Source organism: Taudactylus pleione, unplaced genomic scaffold (assembly GCF_031769625.1).
Source record: "Taudactylus pleione unplaced genomic scaffold, aTauple2 ptg000447l, whole genome shotgun sequence".
In the NCBI taxonomy this organism is placed as follows: Eukaryota; Metazoa; Chordata; class Amphibia; order Anura; family Myobatrachidae; genus Taudactylus; species Taudactylus pleione.
Window position 1 is genome coordinate 3,178,407 of NW_028284849.1, and position 22,237 is coordinate 3,200,643.

Below are 22,237 nucleotides of genomic sequence, written 5' to 3' on the forward strand. Positions count from 1 at the left end.
ATGAACTAAGAACTTGACTCTGGACTGGAACAACGTGGACTGAACTGATGAGCTTGGAACTTGACTCAGGACTGGAATGTGACAATGGCTAAAGGGAAGTCAGGTAATGCTGAGACGAGGGCTAAACAGGGTAATCTGGAATTACTATGACAAAGGCTAGAACTCAGGTGCAGGCTGGACAGGATAATTGGAAATAACAGGTTTCAGGAAGGATTGGGTAGGTTTGGGAATTTGCAGGCTGGACAGGATAATTGGAAATAACAGGTTTCAGGAAGGAATGGGTAGGTTTGGGAATTTGCAGGCTCAGGGAGGGAATAGGTAGGTAACAGGGGCAGGAGTTGATCCACAGCAGGAAGCAAGGCAGGGTAACACGATGCAGGTTTACAGAGTGCCAGGGACCAACCCGGAGTAGGACTAGCAGCAGAGCACAGGCCAGGTATTGCTGTAACAGGACGTCTGGATGCCAGGTATTACTGTAGCAGGTTTTCGGGATGCACCAGAGGTTGCTGTCAGCAGGCTTACTGGATTGCCAGGCTTGGCTGTAACAGGTTTTCTGGAAGCATCGGGGGTTGCTGCCAGCAGATTTACTGGATTGCCAGGTACAGCTGAAACAGGTTTTCTGGATAGCGCCAGGGATTGCTGTAGCAGGTTACAGGGTCAGACTTGAATGCATGAACCATACACCACGGGAAGACGAGATGTTCAGGCCCAGAATGCTATCAGGAGAGGATATATATATCATGGGTCTGGCAGCAATTGGTGGATACGGACAGGTGGTCTGGTAGTAGCATTCTGAGTGGTGGAAGGCACAGCATGCAGAGGGAGTATTCATCTCTGCAGCTCTGAGAATCAGAACCACACCTGCGATTCCAATCAGGGCTAGCAGTGCACACAGACAGAGGAGAGGCCAGGTGCAATAATCAGAGCAAATCCTCCAGGCAAATTACACACACAGATCCATGAGGGAGCTGACAGGGGTAAGTCTCAAGGCAAAAAAGGTGACAACTAGACAGGGTCGTGACACCCCTGAGTGGTACAGATGTAACAGGTTAGGGGCGTTGATGGCAGCTTGGCTTGTTTGTTACAGGCCAGAGGAGGGGGGTGGGAGAATGTTAGGACCAGTGGTGACCCCAGTGGAGGCAGCAAAGAAAGTGATAAAGAACTATTTATTTTACGTATAGTAAAATATAGATGTGACTTATACACTGTGGCTTCAGTTACGCCAAATAGCCCTTTGCTGTATACTGTGTTAGACATAGCGTACAGAGGTGACATGTACCACAGGTTATGAGCTGTATTCAATTTGAGCCGAGCCGCGTTAAGTTAACGCAGCCCGGACTTAACGCCGACTTCGCCTGTTTTGTAGGCGTTAAAGTATCGCGGCCATCCAGGCTTTATCCCGTATTCAATTTCAAAGTACGCGTAAACGGCACCCGGCGATACTGTAACAAGCGGAAAGTACTCTCATTTTTGGGGAAATCAACCTGTCGCCTACCAAATGATGCTCTGACATGGGGGTTAGCTATGGTACCCCCCGATTTGGTTTGCTGAAGGTATTTGGTGTTTTTAAACGGGCTCAGTAGCTGCTAAATAGCGTTTTTCTATACCTGATGCAGAATAGTATTTAGGGGTATTTTTTCCAGAAAATAACTTATCCCAGCAAATTTGGGGTACTTGAAAATGGGGGTCAGCATATTTAAAAGTTGCTAAAGTGAAGTTGAAAAAAAAATCCACCTGCCGCAAACACCTGCAATGAAAAAAACACCTGGGACATACTTGGGGACCCCCCAGAGTCAAGTTCGCTAGTTTTTAAGTTTGTACCCCAACATTTTTTGTTTTTGTCCCCTTTTTCAAAGTCAATTTTTGGGGTGTCCTTAATTTTTTTTTTTGACACAGATTACCTTTGGGGGACTGTCTGAAGGCTGCAAGACGGTTCCCGCAATGTTGCACCCCAAAACCCCAGTTCTGCACTTTTTTCCGCCTGCCATTCCTAGGCGATACTTTATCGCCTATTACATTGCATTGACTTTCCACCTAGGGGGAAAGTCTTTCAAATTGAATACGGGGTAAAACCAAAAGAGGCGATAATGACGTCATCGGCGGTAACTTAACGCGGATCCGGACTTAACGCTTCAAATTGAATACGGGCCTATATCGGGCACACACGCACCGAGCTCCAGTGTCACCAGACTGCTCAATTCCATCTGTCCACCTTCATACAACGTTTCAATTCCTACTAAACATTTATCTTTGCGGCTTTCTCCGATGCTTTTTAACCACAATATATACCGTATACACGACGTCCCGTATAACTTGCTATTTTTCCTTGTGGACACTTTTCATAAAGATAAAATTACATCTGTATTCAGTTTATGGACCCCGTATAATATTCTATAATCGTGCGTTATAGTCTATACGTACGATTGTATCAGGAAACACAGGTGAAAGTAGTTTAGCGCTTACCGTGGGCTTGAGCTCAGCTGTATTCTCCTCGTCGGATTCTAGTGCAACAGGTAAAGATTTCTGCGGCGGGGAAAGGGTTAAATCTCGCCTCAAGAGCCGCGATTCTCCTTTCTCCCCAAACCGCAGGGTATCCAGTTTCTGCACGGTGGGCTCGGCAGAAGCTGCCGGCCTGAAGTTCTCTTTGTTTTGAGGTTTGGACCTCAGTCTCTGGACTCCGTACATGCGGTCCTCCAGGTGGTGGCCCTCGGTTGGGTTCCGGGTCCCTGCTTTGCTGAACTGTCTTTTTTGGGTATGTATCTCTTGCATATAAGAATCCATTCTCTTCAGCGGCTTCATCTCCATCTCATAGTTGCTGAGTTTTTCCTCGTCCACCTCAAGCAGCTTGTTCGCACCTGGGCTGTGGTTATGTGTCCTGTGCGAAGTCCACGATACGGTGGTTGAGGAGTCTGCCCACCTTTCTCTCGGCTTGTGGTTGGACACCACATGCCGGTGGCCAGTGCTCTTCATCATGAGGTCTTCAGGGATGGAACAAGGTCCCAAAGGATTGCCTGGTAACATCCCTACTCTATTCCCACCAACCTCACTCCAGTTGTTGGGTCTAACATAGTCCCCAGCCCTTCCCTCGAGCAGCATCTGGATGTCCCCTCCCCGATCCTCATCTACAGACAACTGTCTAGAAAAGTGGGCACTCTTGTTCCTAGACTTGGGGGCTGGCTGAGGCGGAGGTGGGGTGGAAGGTGGGCTGCACAGTGGACTCCTCATTGGACTGTCATCCGGGGTTGCATCGGATGGAGTAGTCCCCTTACGATACAGTTCAGGGCTATCCTGTTGCGGTGGGGTTTCAGTTGAGATGACCTCGATATCGTCACATGAGTTTTGATGTTTTGGCCTCTGGCATTTGAGTCCTGTACACATAAATATAAGGAAAAATGTTACATGTGTATCAATACTGAATGGCTTATAACTACATATCAACAAACATCACCCGTGACCATACACAGGTTAAAGCCAGGAAATCCTTACAATCTGCCATATCGGTGAAAATAAAGGAAACTGGGCCTGAATCAGCGATCTATGTAAATTCGGAGATTTATGTAAATCTCCAATGTAATCTGATCTGCAAATGCGCAGGAACCGCACTACGGATGTGCAGATCTGGTCCTGCAACTGCGGTCGCAGTGCCCCAAAAACCGTAGCATGATGGACGTGCTGCTGGCATTTGGGGGAGGTGATGATGGGGAGCGTTACAGAAAACGGGAGCACGTCGGCCCTGTTTTTCTGGGTGAGCCAACGTCAGTGGCTGTGTCCTCAAACGCAGCGTCACTGGCCCCAGCAGCGCAAATTTGATAGACATCCTGAATAATCCGAGTATTAATGAGATGTCAGATGGTCACGCAGTGGCTGCGTTTTCAGTCTCAGCAGCGGATCAGAAAAGCCGGCAGCGGGCCTCTTTTTAATCAAGACGCCGCTTGCGGTTTTTGCGTATTTTAACGTACAAAGCCTGTGTCAATACCATGAATCTATGTATCAGGACCACTTTTCAGTTACGGGGAACTCAATCGCTACTTTGCTTATTTAAAATGTATCTTTCATTGCCATATTGTAAGGATTGCAGGAAACATAACTGCAGAGAAGCATTTCAGGAGTCTTTAATTAACAGGATACCAACTGGCAGAAGCGTCTGTTGAGCTGAACGTTTTCCAAATTGTAGATTTAAAAAAAAATACCTTTTCCACCACAACCTCTGGTCTCTGCTATCTGCTGGGTTCAGCAGGGCCCTGGTTCTTACAATTAGTAGGAGCTCTGCTGGCGGCCTCCATAACAGTCTCCAAGTCCTTAAGGAGACAGAGATCCCATAGACAGCTAGATCCGCTCAGACACCAGACGCCGCCACTGCTAGGTGACCACTAGGGCGGCGGTGTCTCCTGACAGAACCTCACTAGTGCCAGTAGCACTGCATGCAAATGAGACGCATTTTGTAGAAAAAGAACGGTGCCCATTGAAACTATAACTGTGATATACCATCTGCAGTATTCTTAGGTGTTATAACCATGTATCCAACCATACTGTAGTGATACAGTTAGTGATAGTAATTGTATAACAACTAAGCATACACAAAAGCCTCACAAAACGCCATTCAGTGCTGTTTATTTTGCAATACAAAGCAGGAACGTAGGAGCACTTGAAGCTTACCCACAGTGGGGGAAACCATTGTGCTCTGATGATTCATGAGGACGCAGACTATTCATCTGCTATAAACCAGCGACATTACTGAGGCCATTTGTGCCTTGATCTTATCACTGGTCCCCCATGTATCCATAGGCAGCGTTCCCATGAATTGTGCATTAGCCCTCGATGGTTCTTCCCATCGTGGATAAGCGACGCGTGCACTTTATATCTCATTATTCTGCCACAAAAACCTATTTACATTCCATAAGGCCTGTTCCCTCGTGTCCTGCGCCCAGCTCAGCTACTTCACTACAAGGGAGAAGGGTCAGGGCTGCTATTAGAGAATGCTGTGATAACCCCCCCCCCCCCGGGGATAACAGGGGAGGTGGGCCTGGCATTGGACACTGTACGTGCAGACTCTGAGGCATTGTACCAGCGTGCCAGCGAATACCGGCTGCCTGCTTGGAGAGGGATGAAGGGAGCAATGCAGAGACAGATATAATGTGTGTCCTCATACACTCCCTATATCTCAGTTATGCTGATCAAACAGGGGACGGCGCAGACGGACTCTTAAAGGGCCAGCACATGTCATATGCAGACGCCAGGAAATAAATGGCTTGCTGGCTTTATCCCCAGATGTATGAGGAACGTGACAAAGCTGCTGAGATAACAGGGGAGGTTTTTTATTCTGGTCTATGCACATCAGACTTGCTCTGTTCAATGTGATACAACCGGAAAAATGACATTATTATTATTATACAATTAGGCAAGCTACACCGGGACAAATAGGGGCTGATTCAAATTCGTACGTGACCGCGTCTTTTGTCGCAGTCTCGTATTTGTACAAATCTCTTCCCATGTGTATATGCGTGCCTCCGAATGTGCAAGGACTTTGCCGCCCACTTGCGGCATCTAAAGACACTGCAGTTTCTGTCCGGTGCGCCTGCACCATCGGCGCAGCTTCAGGAAAATGGCAGGTGCAGTTCCTCCTGTGTGAGCGGGCATGTGTCTCTGCATGCCGCCGCTTTCACCAACATGCCGTGACACACCTGCGACACTCCCACAATACGCAACATTAGCGTGCGTTGGTTTGGCCACCCCCCGTTACCTGCCAGGAACACGCACTAAAATTTGCATGAGTGATGCAACTTAGGGCCGAATTCAATTAGAGACGAAAAGCTACGATCGTCGAAAAAGTATCGCCGATGCGCGGTTTTCGTCTGTTTCAAAAGAATCTCCATACTCAGGCCCTGATTCAGAGTTGGGAATAGAGGGCCTGATTCAGAGCCACTCGTAAGCGGCAACTCATTCGCTCCGAGCGATGTTTGCCCAACTGCGCATGCGTACGGATCGTTATACGCATGCGCGAACCAGTCAGTGCAGCCGAAATTCATATGCTCGCAAAATAGCGAATGCCTGCTAATTTGAGTGACAGGATGAGGCGTATGTGGATGGTAACAGGGGAAGGTGCTTGAAAACGGGGAGTGGAGATCCGATCGCAGGCGTGCTTAAAGGTCAAAACGGGCGTTTTATGGGTGTGCAAATTTAAAACAGCAGCGTCATTGACCACGTCACTGGGTTATTTTAGAGCCAGAACTGCTCGCAAAATTGTGGTAGCAAAAACCAACCACAAGAATAGCGAGCAGATCATACCCTGGTCGATGTACTAGATTAATCTAATAAATAGCGGACATGACGTAGGATGCGAGCGGCCAGGGGGCGTAGTTTCCCCAAAAACGTCCGCAAGTTTTGTTCGCTCGTTCAGACCTAGAGGCGTGAACAGACCGCAAACAGCGAACGGTTGATTTGAATAGCCACCCCTATTTTCTGGACGAGCGAGCGCTAATTGCGTCCGGCTCTGAATCAGGCCCAGAGTGAGATATCTCTCTCGACTGATCATCTTGGTGACACCATGCTGCACTGCAGGGGGGGCAGATTTAAAATGTGCAGAGAGATTTAGATTTGGGAGAGAGGTATCCAAACTGACATGTAAATTGTAGAGTAATGATAAAGCTGTGCAGTATTTGTGGGCTACATGTAAAAGCAGCCAGTATTTACCCTACATGCAAAAAAAAAAATGATGTATTACACCCCTTGCATTGCAACATGGTTTGCCCAGGTACACAGTTAATTGCTATCTCTCTCTCTATTCCCAACTCTGAATCAGGCCCTGAATTCCATGCAGTTTTCGCCTATATATACTAGTACCCATTTACATGTACCCCAAATTTAACTACGGTACTTATTTTTCAGAAACATCATTGCTTCATATTATTTTTCCACACTTTTGCTAATACGCATATAACAGCCCTTTTTCAGTAAATACTTTTATTAGGGCGATTAATACTTCTATAATGATCCCCAGGCTCAGTTAGGCTTTTTATGGGGTGCAGACTGATTTCCCCCAAAAAACCTGCGCATTTCGCTAGTTCCGCTTTGCACTACATTCGCCTATCCGCGTTTTCGCCTGTTTTACAGTTGAATGGGGTGAAAAGCGGGGACGCGCATGGCGAACACATCGCGTCAAAAAAGGCGAATGAGGCGAAAACATCCCGTGTATTGCCGATCGCGGCTTTTCGCCTCTAATTGAATAAGTCCCTTAGATGCATGCACAGTAGAAATAATATCTGTATCAGGCCCCATAATGTCTAACAAGTCCTGTCGCAGTATAGCAACATTGACAAATAGAAGATGGAGGAACGTGGAACTGTCGCCGGCACTAGAATTTCCAAATGAATATTTATAAATGTCAATTTCCTGACAGAGGTCTATTATGTTGTGGTGTTTTTCTGAGGTAAAAAGTGTAACAGGAGCGAGCGCAGGGTGCGTCTGGGCAGCCATTGGTGAGGAGCTGGTAATGTGGTGAGAACTTGGCTCTAGGGACAGGCTGTCTAATTGCTTCCCAGTCTGCCCCTTCCCCCTAGTATCAGGATTACCTCAGCCTTACGCAGCTCCTTTCCTCAGACAGGGAGAGCTGTCAGAGCACCATAGGATGCAGGGAGGTCATTTAGAAAACCTCAAATTATTTCAGCACAATTTCCCTCTCACAACAGCAATGGTGCGTGGAACTAGGCGTCCAATTATGCGAATCATGAAAACAAGGGGAGCCCCTGTGGCATGCAGTTTTGTCAGGCTGTAAATCGCGTTGCTTGCATTCACCAATGACGATGTTCATGTGGCACGAGTGATTATTTGCAACTGCGCATGCCTGAAAACTGCTGGACAACTCTAAGATGCACGCGTTACACAGACCGCATGCAAAAAGGTGCTGATGCCATCGGGACTGATGGTATCAAATATGGGGGATCAAAGTGACGGCCGTTCCTGGGTGGTAACTGGGAGGTGGGCTGCAGTCAGTGGCGTCCCTCCCTGTGGTGACATCCGCTGCGCGCCAGCAAAAAAAAAAGGGTGTGGCCATGCGTGTATGGGCGTGGCCTCATGGGTAGGGGCATGTCTGTACAATGTCAAACAATGATTTGCATGAATGGCTGTCGGTAAACACAAAGCATTGTCTGCAACTAGCTTTATGTGCATCACTGTCAAACTCGACTCATGTGATTACAGAGAGCCAATGTGCTGAGAGCATGCAGGCATCCTACAGTGTGATGATGTCAGAGGAGCGCACTGAGCATGCTCCCCCCAGTACATAGGCTGACTCCACTCTCATTAATGATAAGGAATGTTCATAGCAGCTAGGAGAGGGGCTGACTTCATACAGTGTGATGATGTCACAGGAGCGCCCTGAGCATGCTCCCACCAGTACATAGGCTGGCTCCACTCTCATTAATGATCAGGAATATTCATAGCAGCTTGGAGAGGGGCTGACTTCCTACAGTGTGATGATGTCACAGGAGCGCACTGAGCATGCTCCCACCAGTACATAGGCTGGCTCCACTGTCATTAATGATCAGGAATTCTCATAGCAGCTTTGAGAGGGGCTGACTTCCTACAGTGTGATGATGTCACAGGAGCGCACTGAGCATGCTCCCCCCAGTACATAGGCTGGCTCCACTCTCATTAATGATCAGGAATGTTCATAGCAGCTTGGAGAGGGGCTGACTTCCTACAGTGTGATGATGTCACAGGAGCGCACTGAGCATGCTCCCCCCAGTACATAGGCTGGCTCCACTCTCATTAATGATCAGGAATGTTCATAGCAGCTTGGAGAGGGGCTGACTTCCTACAGTGTGATGATGTCACAGAAGCGCACTGAGCATGCTCCCACCAGTAAATAGGCTGACTCCACTCTCATTAATGATCAGGAATGTTCATAGCAGCTTGGAGAGGGGCTGACTTCCTACAGTGTGATGATGTCACAGGAGCGCACTGAGCATGCTCCCCCCAGTACATAGGCTGGCTCCACTCTCATTAATGATCAGGAATGTTCATAGCAGCTTGGAGAGGGGCTGACTTCCTACAGTGTGATGATGTCACAGGAGCGCACTGAGCATGCTCCCCCCAGTACATAGGCTGGCTCCACTCTCATTAATGATCAGGAATGTTCATAGCAGCTTGGAGAGGGGCTGACTTCATGCAGTGTGATGATGTCACAGGAGCGCACTGAGCATGCTCCCACCAGTGCATAGGCTGGCTCCACTCTCATTAAGGATCAGGAATGTTCATAGCAGCTTGGAGAGGGTCTGACTTCCTACAGTATGATGATGTCACAGGAGCGCACTGAGCATGCTCCCGCCAGTACATAGGCTGACTCCACTCTCATTAATGATCAGGAATGTTCATAGCAGCTTGGAGAGGGGCTGACTTCCTACAGTGTGATGATGTCACAGGAGCGCACTGAGCATGCTCCCACCAGTACATAGGCTGGCTCCACTCTCATTAATGATCAGGAATGTTCATAGCAGCTTGGAGAGGGGCTGACTTCCTACAGTGTGATGATGTCACAGGAGCGCACTGAGCATGCTCCCACCAGTACATAGGCTGGCTCCACTCTCATTAATGATCAGGAATGTTCATAGCAGCTTGGAGAGGGGCTGACTTCCTACAGTGTGATGATGTCACAAGAGTGCACTGAGCATGCTCCCACCAGTACATAGGCTGGCTCCACTCTCATTAATGATCAGGAATGTTCATAGCAGCTTGGAGAGGGGCTGACTTCCTACAGAGTGATGATGTCACAGGAGCGCACTGAGCATGCTCCCACCAGTACATAGGCTAGCTACACTCTCATTAATGATCAGGAATGTTCATAGCAGCTTGGAGAGGGGCTGACTTCCTACAATGTGATGATGTCACAGGAGCGCACTGAGCATGCTCCCCCCAGTACATAGGCTGGCTCCACTCTCATTAATGATCAGGAATACTCATAGCAGCTTGAAGAGGGGCTGACTTCCTACAGTGTGATGATGTCACAGGAGCGCACTGAGCATGCTCCCACCAGTACATAGGCTGGCTCCACTCTCATTAATGATCAGGAATACTCATAGCAGCTTGGAGAGGGGCAGACTTCCTACAGTGTGATGATGTCACAGGAGAGCACTGAGCATGCTCCCCCCAGTACATAGGCTGGCTCCACTCTCATTAATGATCAGGAATGTTCATAGCTGCTTGGAGAGGGGCTGACTTCCTACAGTGTGATGATGTCACAGGAGCGCACTGAGCATGCTCCCACCAGTACATAGGCTGGCTCCACTCTCATTAATGATCAGGAATATTCAAAGCAGCTTGGAGAGGGGCTGACTTCCTACAGTGTGATGATGTCACAGGAGCGCACTGAGCATGCTCCCACCAGTACATAGGCTGGCTCCACTCTCATTAATGATCAGGAAAGTTCATAGCTGCTTGGAGAGGGGCTGACTTCCTACAGTGTGATGATGTCACAGCAGCGCACTGAGCATGCTCCCACCAGTACATAGGCTGGCTCCACTCTCATTAATGATCAGGAATACTCATAGCAGCTTGGAGAGGGGCTGACTTCCTACAGTGTGATGATGTCACAGGAGCGCACTGATCATGCTCCCGCCAGTACATAGGCTGGCTCCACTCTCATTAATGATCAGGAATACTCATAGCAGCTTGGAGAGGGGCTGACTTCCTACAGTGTGATGATGTCACAGGAGCGCACTGAGCATGCTCCCACCAGTACATAGGCTGGCTCCACTCTCATTAATGATCAGGAATACTTATAGCAGCTTGGAGAGGGGCTGACTTCATACAGTTTGATGATGTCACAGGAGCGCACTGATCATGCTCCCGCCAGTACATAGGCTGGCTCCACTCTAATTAATGATCAGTAAGGTTCATAGCAGCTTGGAGCGGGGCTGACTTCATGTAGTGTGATGATGTCACAGGAGCGCACTGAGCATGCTCCCCCCAGTACATAGGCTGGCTCCACTCTCATTAATGATCAGGAATATTCATAGCAGCTTGGAGAGGGGCTGACTTCCTACAGTGTGATGATGTCACAGGAGCGCACTGAGCATGCTCCCCCAAGTACATAGGCTGGCTCCACTCTCATTAATGATCAGGAATATTCATAGCAGCTTGGAGAGGGGCTGACTTCCTACAGTGTGATGATGTCACAGGAGCGCACTGAGCATGCTCCCCCCAGTACATAGGCTGGCTCCACTCTCATTAATGATGAGGAATGTTCATAGCAGCTTGGAGAGGGGCTGACTTCCTACAGTGTGATGATGTCACAGGAGCGCACTGAGCATGCTCCCACCAGTACATAGGCTGGCGCCACTCTCGTTAATGATCAGGAATACTCATAGCAGCTTGGAGAGGGGCTGACTTCCTACAGTTTGATGATGTCAAAGGAGCACACTGAGCATGCTCCCACCAGTACATAGGCTAGTTCCACTCTCATTAATGATCAGGAATATTCATAGCAGCTTGGAGAGGGGCTGACTTCCTACAGTGTGATGATGTCACAGGAGCGCACTGAGCATGCTCCCACCAGTACATAGGCTGGCTCCACTGTCATTAATGATCAGGAATTCTCATAGCAGCTTTGAGAGGGGCTGACTTCCTACAGTGTGATGATGTCACAGGAGCGCACTGAGCATGCTCCCCCCAGTACATAGGCTGGCTCCACTCTCATTAATGATCAGGAATGTTCATAGCAGCTTGGAGAGGGGCTGACTTCCTACAGTGTGATGATGTCACAGGAGCGCACTGAGCATGCTCCCCCCAGTACATAGGCTGGCTCCACTCTCATTAATGATCAGGAATGTTCATAGCAGCTTGGAGAGGGGCTGACTTCCTACAGTGTGATGATGTCACAGGAGCGCACTGAGCATGCTCCCCCCAGTACATAGGCTGGCTCCACTCTCATTAATGATCAGGAATGTTCATAGCAGCTTGGAGAGGGGCTGACTTCATGCAGTGTGATGAAGTCACAGGAGCGCACTGAGCATGCTCCCACCAGTGCATAGGCTGGCTCCACTCTCATTAATGATCAGGAATGTTCATAGCAGCTTGGAGAGGGGCTGACTTCCTACAGTGTGATGATGTCACAGGAGCGCACTGAGCATGCTCCCACCAGTACCTAGGCTGGCTCCACTCTCATTAATGATCAGGAATACTCATAGCAGCTTGGAGAGGGGCTGACTTCCTACAGTGTCATGATGTCACAGGAGCGCACTGAGCATGCTCCCACCAGTACATAGGCTGACTCCACTCTCATTAATGATCAGGAATATTCATAGCAGCTTGGAGAGGGGCTGACTTCCTACAGTGTGATGATGTCACAGGAGCGCACTGAGCATGCTCCCACCAGTACATAGGCTGGCTCCACTCTCATTAATGATCAGGAATGTTCATAGCAGCTTGGAGAGGGGCTGACTTCCTACAGTGTGATGATGTCACAGGAGCGCACTGAGCATGCTCCCACCAGTACATAGGCTGGCTCTACTCTCATTAATGATCAGGAATGTTCATAGCAGCTTGGAGAGGGGCTGACTTCCTACAGTGTGATGATGTCACAGGAGTGCACTGAGCATGCTCCCACCAGTACATAGGCTGGCTCCACTCTCATTAATGATCAGGAATGTTCATAGCAGCTTGGAGAGGGGCTGACTTCCTACAGTGTGATGATGTCACAGGAGCGCACTGAGCATGCTCCCACCAGTACATAGGCTGGCTCCACTCTCATTAATGATCAGGAATGTTCATAGCAGCTTGGAGAGGGGCTGACTTCCTACAGTGTGATGATGTCACAAGAGTGCACTGAGCATGCTCCCACCAGTACATAGGCTGGCTCCACTCTCATTAATGATCAGGAATGTTCATAGCAGCTTGGAGAGGGGCTGACTTCCTACAGAGTGATGATGTCACAGGAGCGCACTGAGCATGCTCCCACCAGTACATAGGCTAGCTACACTCTCATTAATGATCAGGAATGTTCATAGCAGCTTGGAGAGGGGCTGACTTCCTACAATGTGATGATGTCACAGGAGCGCACTGAGCATGCTCCCCCCAGTACATAGGCTGGCTCCACTCTCATTAATGATCAGGAATACTCATAGCAGCTTGAAGAGGGGCTGACTTCCTACAGTGTGATGATGTCACAGGAGCGCACTGAGCATGCTCCCACCAGTACATAGGCTGGCTCCACTCTCATTAATGATCAGGAATACTCATAGCAGCTTGGAGAGGGGCAGACTTCCTACAGTGTGATGATGTCACAGGAGAGCACTGAGCATGCTCCCCCAAGTACATAGGCTGGCTCCACTCTCATTAATGATCAGGAATGTTCATAGCTGCTTGGAGAGGGGCTGACTTCCTACAGGGTGATGATGTCACAGGAGCGCACTGAGCATGCTCCCACCAGTACATAGGCTGGCTCCACTCTCATTAATGATCAGGAATATTCATAGCAGCTTGGAGAGGGGCTGACTTCCTACAGTGTGATGATGTCACAGGAGCGCACTGAGCATGCTCCCACCAGTACATAGGCTGGCTCCACTCTCATTAATGATCAGGAAAGTTCATAGCTGCTTGGAGAGGGGCTGACTTCCTACAGTGTGATGATGTCACAGCAGCGCACTGAGCATGCTCCCACCAGTACATAGGCTGGCTCCACTCTCATTAATGATCAGGAATACTCATAGCAGCTTGGAGAGGGGCTGACTTCCTACAGTGTGATGATGTCACAGGAGCGCACTGATCATGCTCCCGCCAGTACATAGGCTGACTCCACTCTCATTAATGATCAGGAATACTCATAGCAGCTTGGAGAGGGCCTGACTTCCTACAGTGTGATGATGTCACAGCAGCGCACTGAGCATGCTCCCACCAGTACATAGGCTGGCTCCACTCTCATTAATGATCAGGAATGTTCATAGCAGCTTGGAGAGGGGCTGACTTCCTACAGTGTGATGATGTCACAGGAGCGCACTGAGCATGCTCCCCCCAGTACATAGGCTGGCTCCACTCTCATTAACGATCAGGAATGTTCATAGCAGCTTGGAGAGGGGCTGACTTCATGCAGTGTGATGAAGTCACAGGAGCGCACTGAGCATGCTCCCACCAGTGCATAGGCTGGCTCCACTCTCATTAATGATCAGGAATGTTCATAGCAGCTTGGAGAGGGTCTGACTTCCTACAGTATGATGATGTCACAGGAGCGCACTGAGCATGCTCCCGCCAGTACATAGGCTGACTCCACTCTCATTAATGATCAGGAATGTTCATAGCAGCTTGGAGAGGGGCTGACTTCCTACAGTGTGATGATGTCACAGGAGCGCACTGAGCATGCTCCCACCAGTACATAGGCTGGCTCCACTCTCATTAATGATCAGGAATATTCATAGCAGCTTGGAGAGGGGCTGACTTCCTACAGTGTGATGATGTCACAGGAGCGTACTGAGCATGCTCCCACCAGTACATAGGCTGGCGCCACTCTCATTAATGATCAGGAATGTTCATAGCAGCTTGGAGAGGGGCTGACTTCCTACAGTGTGATGATGTCATAGGAGCACACTGAGCATGCTCCCACCAGTACATAGGCTGGCTCCACTCTCATTAATGATCAGGAATGTTCATAGCAGCTTGGAGAGGGGCTGACTTCCTACAGTGTGATGATGTCACAGGAGCACACTGAGCATGCTCCCCCCAGTACATGGGCTGGCTCCACTCTCATTAATGATCAGAAATGTTCATAGCAGCTTGGAGAGGGGCTGACTTCCTACAGTGTGATGATGTCACAGGAGCGCACTGAGCATGCTCCCACCAGTACATAGGCTAGCTACACTCTCACTAATGATCAGGAATGTTCATAGCAGCTTGGAGAGGGGCTGACTTCCTACAGTGTGATGATGTCACAGGAGCGCACTGAGCATGCTCCCCCCAGTACATAGGCTGGCTCCACTCTCATTAATGCTCAGGAATATTCATAGCAGCTTGGAGAGGGGCTGACTTCCTACAGTGTGATGATGTCACAGCAGCGCACTGAGCATGCTCCCACCAGTACCTAGGCTGGCTCCACTCTCATTAATGATCAGGAATACTCATAGCAGCTTGGAGAGGGGCTGACTTCCTACAGTGTGATGATGTCACAGCAGCGCACTGAGCATGCTCCCACCAGTACCTAGGCTGGCTCCACTCTCATTAATGATCAGGAATACTCATAGCAGCTTGGAGAGGGGCTGACTTCCTACAGTGTCATGATGTCACAGGAGCGCACTGAGCATGCTCCCCCCAGTACAAAGGCTGGCTCCACTCTCATTAATGATCAGGAATACTCATAGCAGCTTGAAGAGGGGCTGACTTCCTACAGTGTGATGATGTCACAGGAGCGCACTGAGCATGCTCCCACCAGTACATAGGCTGGCTCCACTCTCATTAATGATCAGGAATACTCATAGCAGCTTGGAGAGGGGCAGACTTCCTACAGTGTGATGATGTCACAGGAGAGCACTGAGCATGCTCCCCCCAGTACATAGGCTGGCTCCACTCTCATTAATGATCAGGAATGTTCATAGCTGCTTGGAGAGGGGCTGACTTCCTACAGTGTGATGATGTCACAGGAGCGCACTGAGCATGCTCCCACCAGTACATAGGCTGGCTCCACTCTCATTAATGATCAGGAATATTCATAGCAGCTTGGAGAGGGGCTGACTTCCTACAGTGTGATGATGTCACAGGAGCGCACTGAGCATGCTCCCACCAGTACATAGGCTGGCTCCACTCTCATTAATGATCAGGAAAGTTCATAGCTGCTTGGAGAGGGGCTGACTTCCTACAGTGTGATGATGTCACAGCAGCGCACTGAGCATGCTCCCACCAGTACATAGGCTGGCTCCACTCTCATTAATGATCAGGAATACTCATAGCAGCTTGGAGAGGGGCTGACTTCCTACAGTGTGATGATGTCACAGGAGCGCACTGATCATGCTCCCGCCAGTACATAGGCTGGCTCCACTCTCATTAATGATCAGGAATACTCATAGCAGCTTGGAGAGGGGCTGACTTCCTACAGTGTGATGATGTCACAGGAGCGCACTGAGCATGCTCCCACCAGTACATAGGCTGGCTCCACTCTCATTAATGATCAAGAATACTCATAGCAGCTTGGAGAGGGGCTGACTTCACACAGTTTGATGATGTCACAGGAGCGCACTGATCATGCTCCCGCCAGTACATAGGCTGGCTCCACTCTAATTAATGATCAGTAAGGTTCATAGCAGCTTGGAGCGGGGCTGACTTCATGTAGTGTGAAGATGTCACAGGAGCGCACTGAGCATGCTCCCCCCAGTACATAGGCTGGCTCCACTCTCATTAATGATCAGGAATATTCATAGCAGCTTGGAGAGGGGCTGACTTCCTACAGTGTGATGATGTCACAGGAGCGCACTGAGCATGCTCCCCCAAGTACATAGGCTGGCTCCACTCTCATTAATGATCAGGAATATTCATAGCAGCTTGGAGAGGGGCTGACTTCCTACAGTGTGATGATGTCACAGGAGCGCACTGAGCATGCTCCCACCAGTACATAGGCTGGCTCCACTCTCATTAATGATCAGGAATACTCATAGCAGCTTGGAGAGGGGCAGACTTCCTACAGTGTGATGATGTCACAGGAGAGCACTGAGCATGCTCCCCCAAGTACATAGGCTGGCTCCACTCTCATTAATGATCAGGAATGTTCATAGCTGCTTGGAGAGGGGCTGACTTCCTACAGGGTGATGATGTCACAGGAGCGCACTGAGCATGCTCCCACCAGTACATAGGCTGGCTCCACTCTCATTAATGATCAGGAATATTCATAGCAGCTTGGAGAGGGGCTGACTTCCTACAGTGTGATGATGTCACAGGAGCGCACTGAGCATGCTCCCACCAGTACATAGGCTGGCTCCACTCTCATTAATGATCAGGAAAGTTCATAGCTGCTTGGAGAGGGGCTGACTTCCTACAGTGTGATGATGTCACAGCAGCGCACTGAGCATGCTCCCACCAGTACATAGGCTAGCTCCACTCTCATTAATGATCAGGAATACTCATAGCAGCTTGGAGAGGGGCTGACTTCCTACAGTGTGATGATGTCACAGGAGCGCACTGATCATGCTCCCGCCAGTACATAGGCTGACTCCACTCTCATTAATGATCAGGAATACTCATAGCAGCTTGGAGAGGGCCTGACTTCCTACAGTGTGATGATGTCACAGCAGCGCACTGAGCATGCTCCCACCAGTACATAGGCTGGCTCCACTCTCATTAATGATCAGGAATGTTCATAGCAGCTTGGAGAGGGGCTGACTTCCTACAGTGTGATGATGTCACAGGAGCGCACTGAGCATGCTCCCCCCAGTACATAGGCTGGCTCCACTCTCATTAACGATCAGGAATGTTCATAGCAGCTTGGAGAGGGGCTGACTTCATGCAGTGTGATGAAGTCACAGGAGCGCACTGAGCATGCTCCCACCAGTGCATAGGCTGGCTCCACTCTCATTAATGATCAGGAATGTTCATAGCAGCTTGGAGAGGGTCTGACTTCCTACAGTATGATGATGTCACAGGAGCGCACTGAGCATGCTCCCGCCAGTACATAGGCTGACTCCACTCTCATTAATGATCAGGAATGTTCATAGCAGCTTGGAGAGGGGCTGACTTCCTACAGTGTGATGATGTCACAGGAGCGCACTGAGCATGCTCCCACCAGTACATAGGCTGGCTCCACTCTCATTAATGATCAGGAATATTCATAGCAGCTTGGAGAGGGGCTGACTTCCTACAGTGTGATGATGTCACAGGAGCGTACTGAGCATGCTCCCACCAGTACATAGGCTGGCGCCACTCTCATTAATGATCAGGAATGTTCATAGCAGCTTGGAGAGGGGCTGACTTCCTACAGTGTGATGATGTCATAGGAGCACACTGAGCATGCTCCCACCAGTACATAGGCTGGCTCCACTCTCATTAATGATCAGGAATGTTCATAGCAGCTTGGAGAGGGGCTGACTTCCTACAGTGTGATGATGTCACAGGAGCACACTGAGCATGCTCCCCCCAGTACATGGGCTGGCTCCACTCTCATTAATGATCAGAAATGTTCATAGCAGCTTGGAGAGGGGCTGACTTCCTACAGTGTGATGATGTCACAGGAGCGCACTGAGCATGCTCCCACCAGTACATAGGCTAGCTACACTCTCACTAATGATCAGGAATGTTCATAGCAGCTTGGAGAGGGGCTGACTTCCTACAGTGTGATGATGTCACAGGAGCGCACTGAGCATGCTCCCCCCAGTACATAGGCTGGCTCCACTCTCATTAATGCTCAGGAATATTCATAGCAGCTTGGAGAGGGGCTGACTTCCTACAGTGTGATGATGTCACAGCAGCGCACTGAGCATGCTCCCACCAGTACCTAGGCTGGCTCCACTCTCATTAATGATCAGGAATACTCATAGCAGCTTGGAGAGGGGCTGACTTCCTACAGTGTGATGATGTCACAGCAGCGCACTGAGCATGCTCCCACCAGTACCTAGGCTGGCTCCACTCTCATTAATGATCAGGAATACTCATAGCAGCTTGGAGAGGGGCTGACTTCCTACAGTGTCATGATGTCACAGGAGCGCACTGAGCATGCTCCCCCCAGTACAAAGGCTGGCTCCACTCTCATTAATGATCAGGAATACTCATAGCAGCTTGAAGAGGGGCTGACTTCCTACAGTGTGATGATGTCACAGGAGCGCACTGAGCATGCTCCCACCAGTACATAGGCTGGCTCCACTCTCATTAATGATCAGGAATACTCATAGCAGCTTGGAGAGGGGCAGACTTCCTACAGTGTGATGATGTCACAGGAGAGCACTGAGCATGCTCCCCCCAGTACATAGGCTGGCTCCACTCTCATTAATGATCAGGAATGTTCATAGCTGCTTGGAGAGGGGCTGACTTCCTACAGTGTGATGATGTCACAGGAGCGCACTGAGCATGCTCCCACCAGTACATAGGCTGGCTCCACTCTCATTAATGATCAGGAATATTCATAGCAGCTTGGAGAGGGGCTGACTTCCTACAGTGTGATGATGTCACAGGAGCGCACTGAGCATGCTCCCACCAGTACATAGGCTGGCTCCACTCTCATTAATGATCAGGAAAGTTCATAGCTGCTTGGAGAGGGGCTGACTTCCTACAGTGTGATGATGTCACAGCAGCGCACTGAGCATGCTCCCACCAGTACATAGGCTGGCTCCACTCTCATTAATGATCAGGAATACTCATAGCAGCTTGGAGAGGGGCTGACTTCCTACAGTGTGATGATGTCACAGGAGCGCACTGATCATGCTCCCGCCAGTACATAGGCTGGCTCCACTCTCATTAATGATCAGGAATACTCATAGCAGCTTGGAGAGGGGCTGACTTCCTACAGTGTGATGATGTCACAGGAGCGCACTGAGCATGCTCCCACCAGTACATAGGCTGGCTCCACTCTCATTAATGATCAAGAATACTCATAGCAGCTTGGAGAGGGGCTGACTTCACACAGTTTGATGATGTCACAGGAGCGCACTGATCATGCTCCCGCCAGTACATAGGCTGGCTCCACTCTAATTAATGATCAGTAAGGTTCATAGCAGCTTGGAGCGGGGCTGACTTCATGTAGTGTGAAGATGTCACAGGAGCGCACTGAGCATGCTCCCCCCAGTACATAGGCTGGCTCCACTCTCATTAATGATCAGGAATATTCATAGCAGCTTGGAGAGGGGCTGACTTCCTACAGTGTGATGATGTCACAGGAGCGCACTGAGCATGCTCCCCCAAGTACATAGGCTGGCTCCACTCTCATTAATGATCAGGAATATTCATAGCAGCTTGGAGAGGGGCTGACTTCCTACAGTGTGATGATGTCACAGGAGCGCACTGAGCATGCTCCCCCCAGTACATAGGCTGGCTCCACTCTCATTAATGATGAGGAATGTTCATAGCAGCTTGGAGAGGGGCTGACTTCCTACAGTGTGATGATGTCACAGGAGCGCACTGAGCATGCTCCCACCAGTACATAGGCTGGCTCCACTCTCGTTAATGATCAGGAATACTCATAGCAGCTTGGAGAGGGGCTGACTTCCTACAGTTTGATGATATCAAAGGAGCACACTGAGCATGCTCCCACCAGTACATAGGCTAGTTCCACTCTCATTAATGATCAGGAATATTCATAGCAGCTTGGAGAGGGGCTGACTTCCTACAGTGTGATGATGTCACAGGAGTACACTGAGCATGCTCCCACCAGTACATAGGCTGACTCCCCTCTCATTAATGATCAGGAATGTTCATAGCAGCTTGGAGAGGGGCTGACTTCATGTAGTGTGATGATGTCACAGGAGCGCACTGAGCATGCTCCCACCAGTACATAGGCTGGCTTCACTCTCATTAATGATCAGCAATGTTCATAGCAGCTTGGAGAGGGGCTGACTTCCTACAGTGTGATGATGTCACAGGAGCCCACTGAGCATGCTCCCACCAGTGCATAGGCTGGCTCCACTCTCATTAATGATGAGAAATGTTCATAGCAGCTTGGAGAGGGGCTGACTTCCTACAGTGTGATGATGTCACAGGAGCGCACTGAGCATGCTCCCACCAGAACATAGGCTGGCTCCACTCTCATTAATGATCAGGAATGTTCATAGCAGCTTGCAGAGGGGCTGACTTCCTACAGTGTGATGATGTCACAGGAGCACACTGAGCATGCTCCCCCCAGTACATGGGCTGGCTCCACTCTCATTAATGATCAGGAATGTTCATAGCAGCTTGGAGAGGGGCTGACTTCCTACAGTGTGATGATGTCACAGGAGCGCACTGAGCATGCTCCCACCAGTACATAGGCTAGCTACACTCTCATTAATGATCAGGAATGTTCATAGCAGCTTGGAGAGGGGCTGACTTCCTACAGTGTGATGATGTCACAGGAGAGCACTGAGCATGCTCCCACCAGTAAACAGACTGGCTCCACTCTCATTAATGATCAGGAATGTTCATAGCAGCTTGGAGAGGGGCTGACTTCCTACAGTGTGATGATGTCACAGGAGCGCACTGAGCATGCTCCCCCCAGTACATAGGCTGGCTCCACTCTCATTAATGCTCAGGAATATTCATAGCAGCTTGGAGAGGGGCTGACTTCCTACAGAGTGATGATGTCACAGCAGCGCACTGAGCATGCTCCCACCAGTACCTAGGCTGGCTGCACTCTCATTAATGATCAGGAACACTCATAGCAGCTTGGAGAGGGGCTGACTTCCTACAGTGTGATGATGTCACAGGAGCGCACTGAGCATGCTCCCACCAGTACATAGGCTGACTCCACTCTCATTAATGATCAGGAATATTCATAGCAGCTTGGAGAGGGGCTGACTTCCTACAGTGTGATGATGTCACAGGAGCGCACTGAGCATGCTCCCACCAGTACATAGGCTGGCTCTACTGTCATTAATGATCAGGAATGTTCATAGCAGCTTGGAGAGGGGCTGACTTCCTACAGTGTGATGATGTCACAGGAGTGCACTGAGCATGCTCCCACCAGTACATAGGCTGGCTCCACTCTCATTAATGATCAGGAATGTTCACAGCAGCTTGGAGAGGGGCTGACTTCCTACAGTGTGATGATGTCACAGGAGCGCACTGAGCATTCTCCCACCAGTACATAGGCTGGCTCTACTGTCATTAATGATCAGGAATGTTCATAGCAGCTTGGAGAGGGGCTGACTTCCTACAGTGTGATGATGTCACAGGAGTGCACTGAGCATGCTCCCACCAGTACATAGGCTGGCTCCACTCTCACTAATGATCAGGAATGTTCATAGCAGCTTGGAGAGGGCTGAATTCCTACAGTGTGATGATGTCACAGGAGCGCACTGAGCATGCTCCCACCAGTACATAGGCTGGCTCCACTCTCATTAATGATCAGGAATGTTCATAGCAGCTTGGAGAGGGGCTGACTTCCTACAGTGTGATGATGTCACAGGAGAGCACTGAGCATGCTCCCACCAGTACACAGACTGGCTCCACTCTCATTAATGATCAGGAATGTTCATAGCAGCTTGGAGAGGGGCTGACTTCCTACAGTGTGATGATGTCACAGGAGCGCACTGAGCATGCTCCCCCCAGTACATAGGCTGGCTCCACTCTCATTAATGCTCAGGAATAT

At 49.7% G+C, this 22,237-nt stretch overlaps 1 protein-coding gene across 1 annotated transcript in view; it reads right to left on the reverse strand.

Moving 5' to 3' along the window:
• Positions 1 to 22,237, reverse strand: part of JPH3 (junctophilin 3) — a 165,061-nt gene that overhangs the window by 25,085 nt on the left and 117,739 nt on the right. The window contains exon 4 of the mRNA XM_088448014.1: positions 2,464 to 3,368. Within this exon, the coding sequence (XP_088304140.1) occupies positions 2,464 to 3,368 (905 nt within the window). The remainder of the gene's footprint in view (positions 1 to 2,463; positions 3,369 to 22,237) is intronic.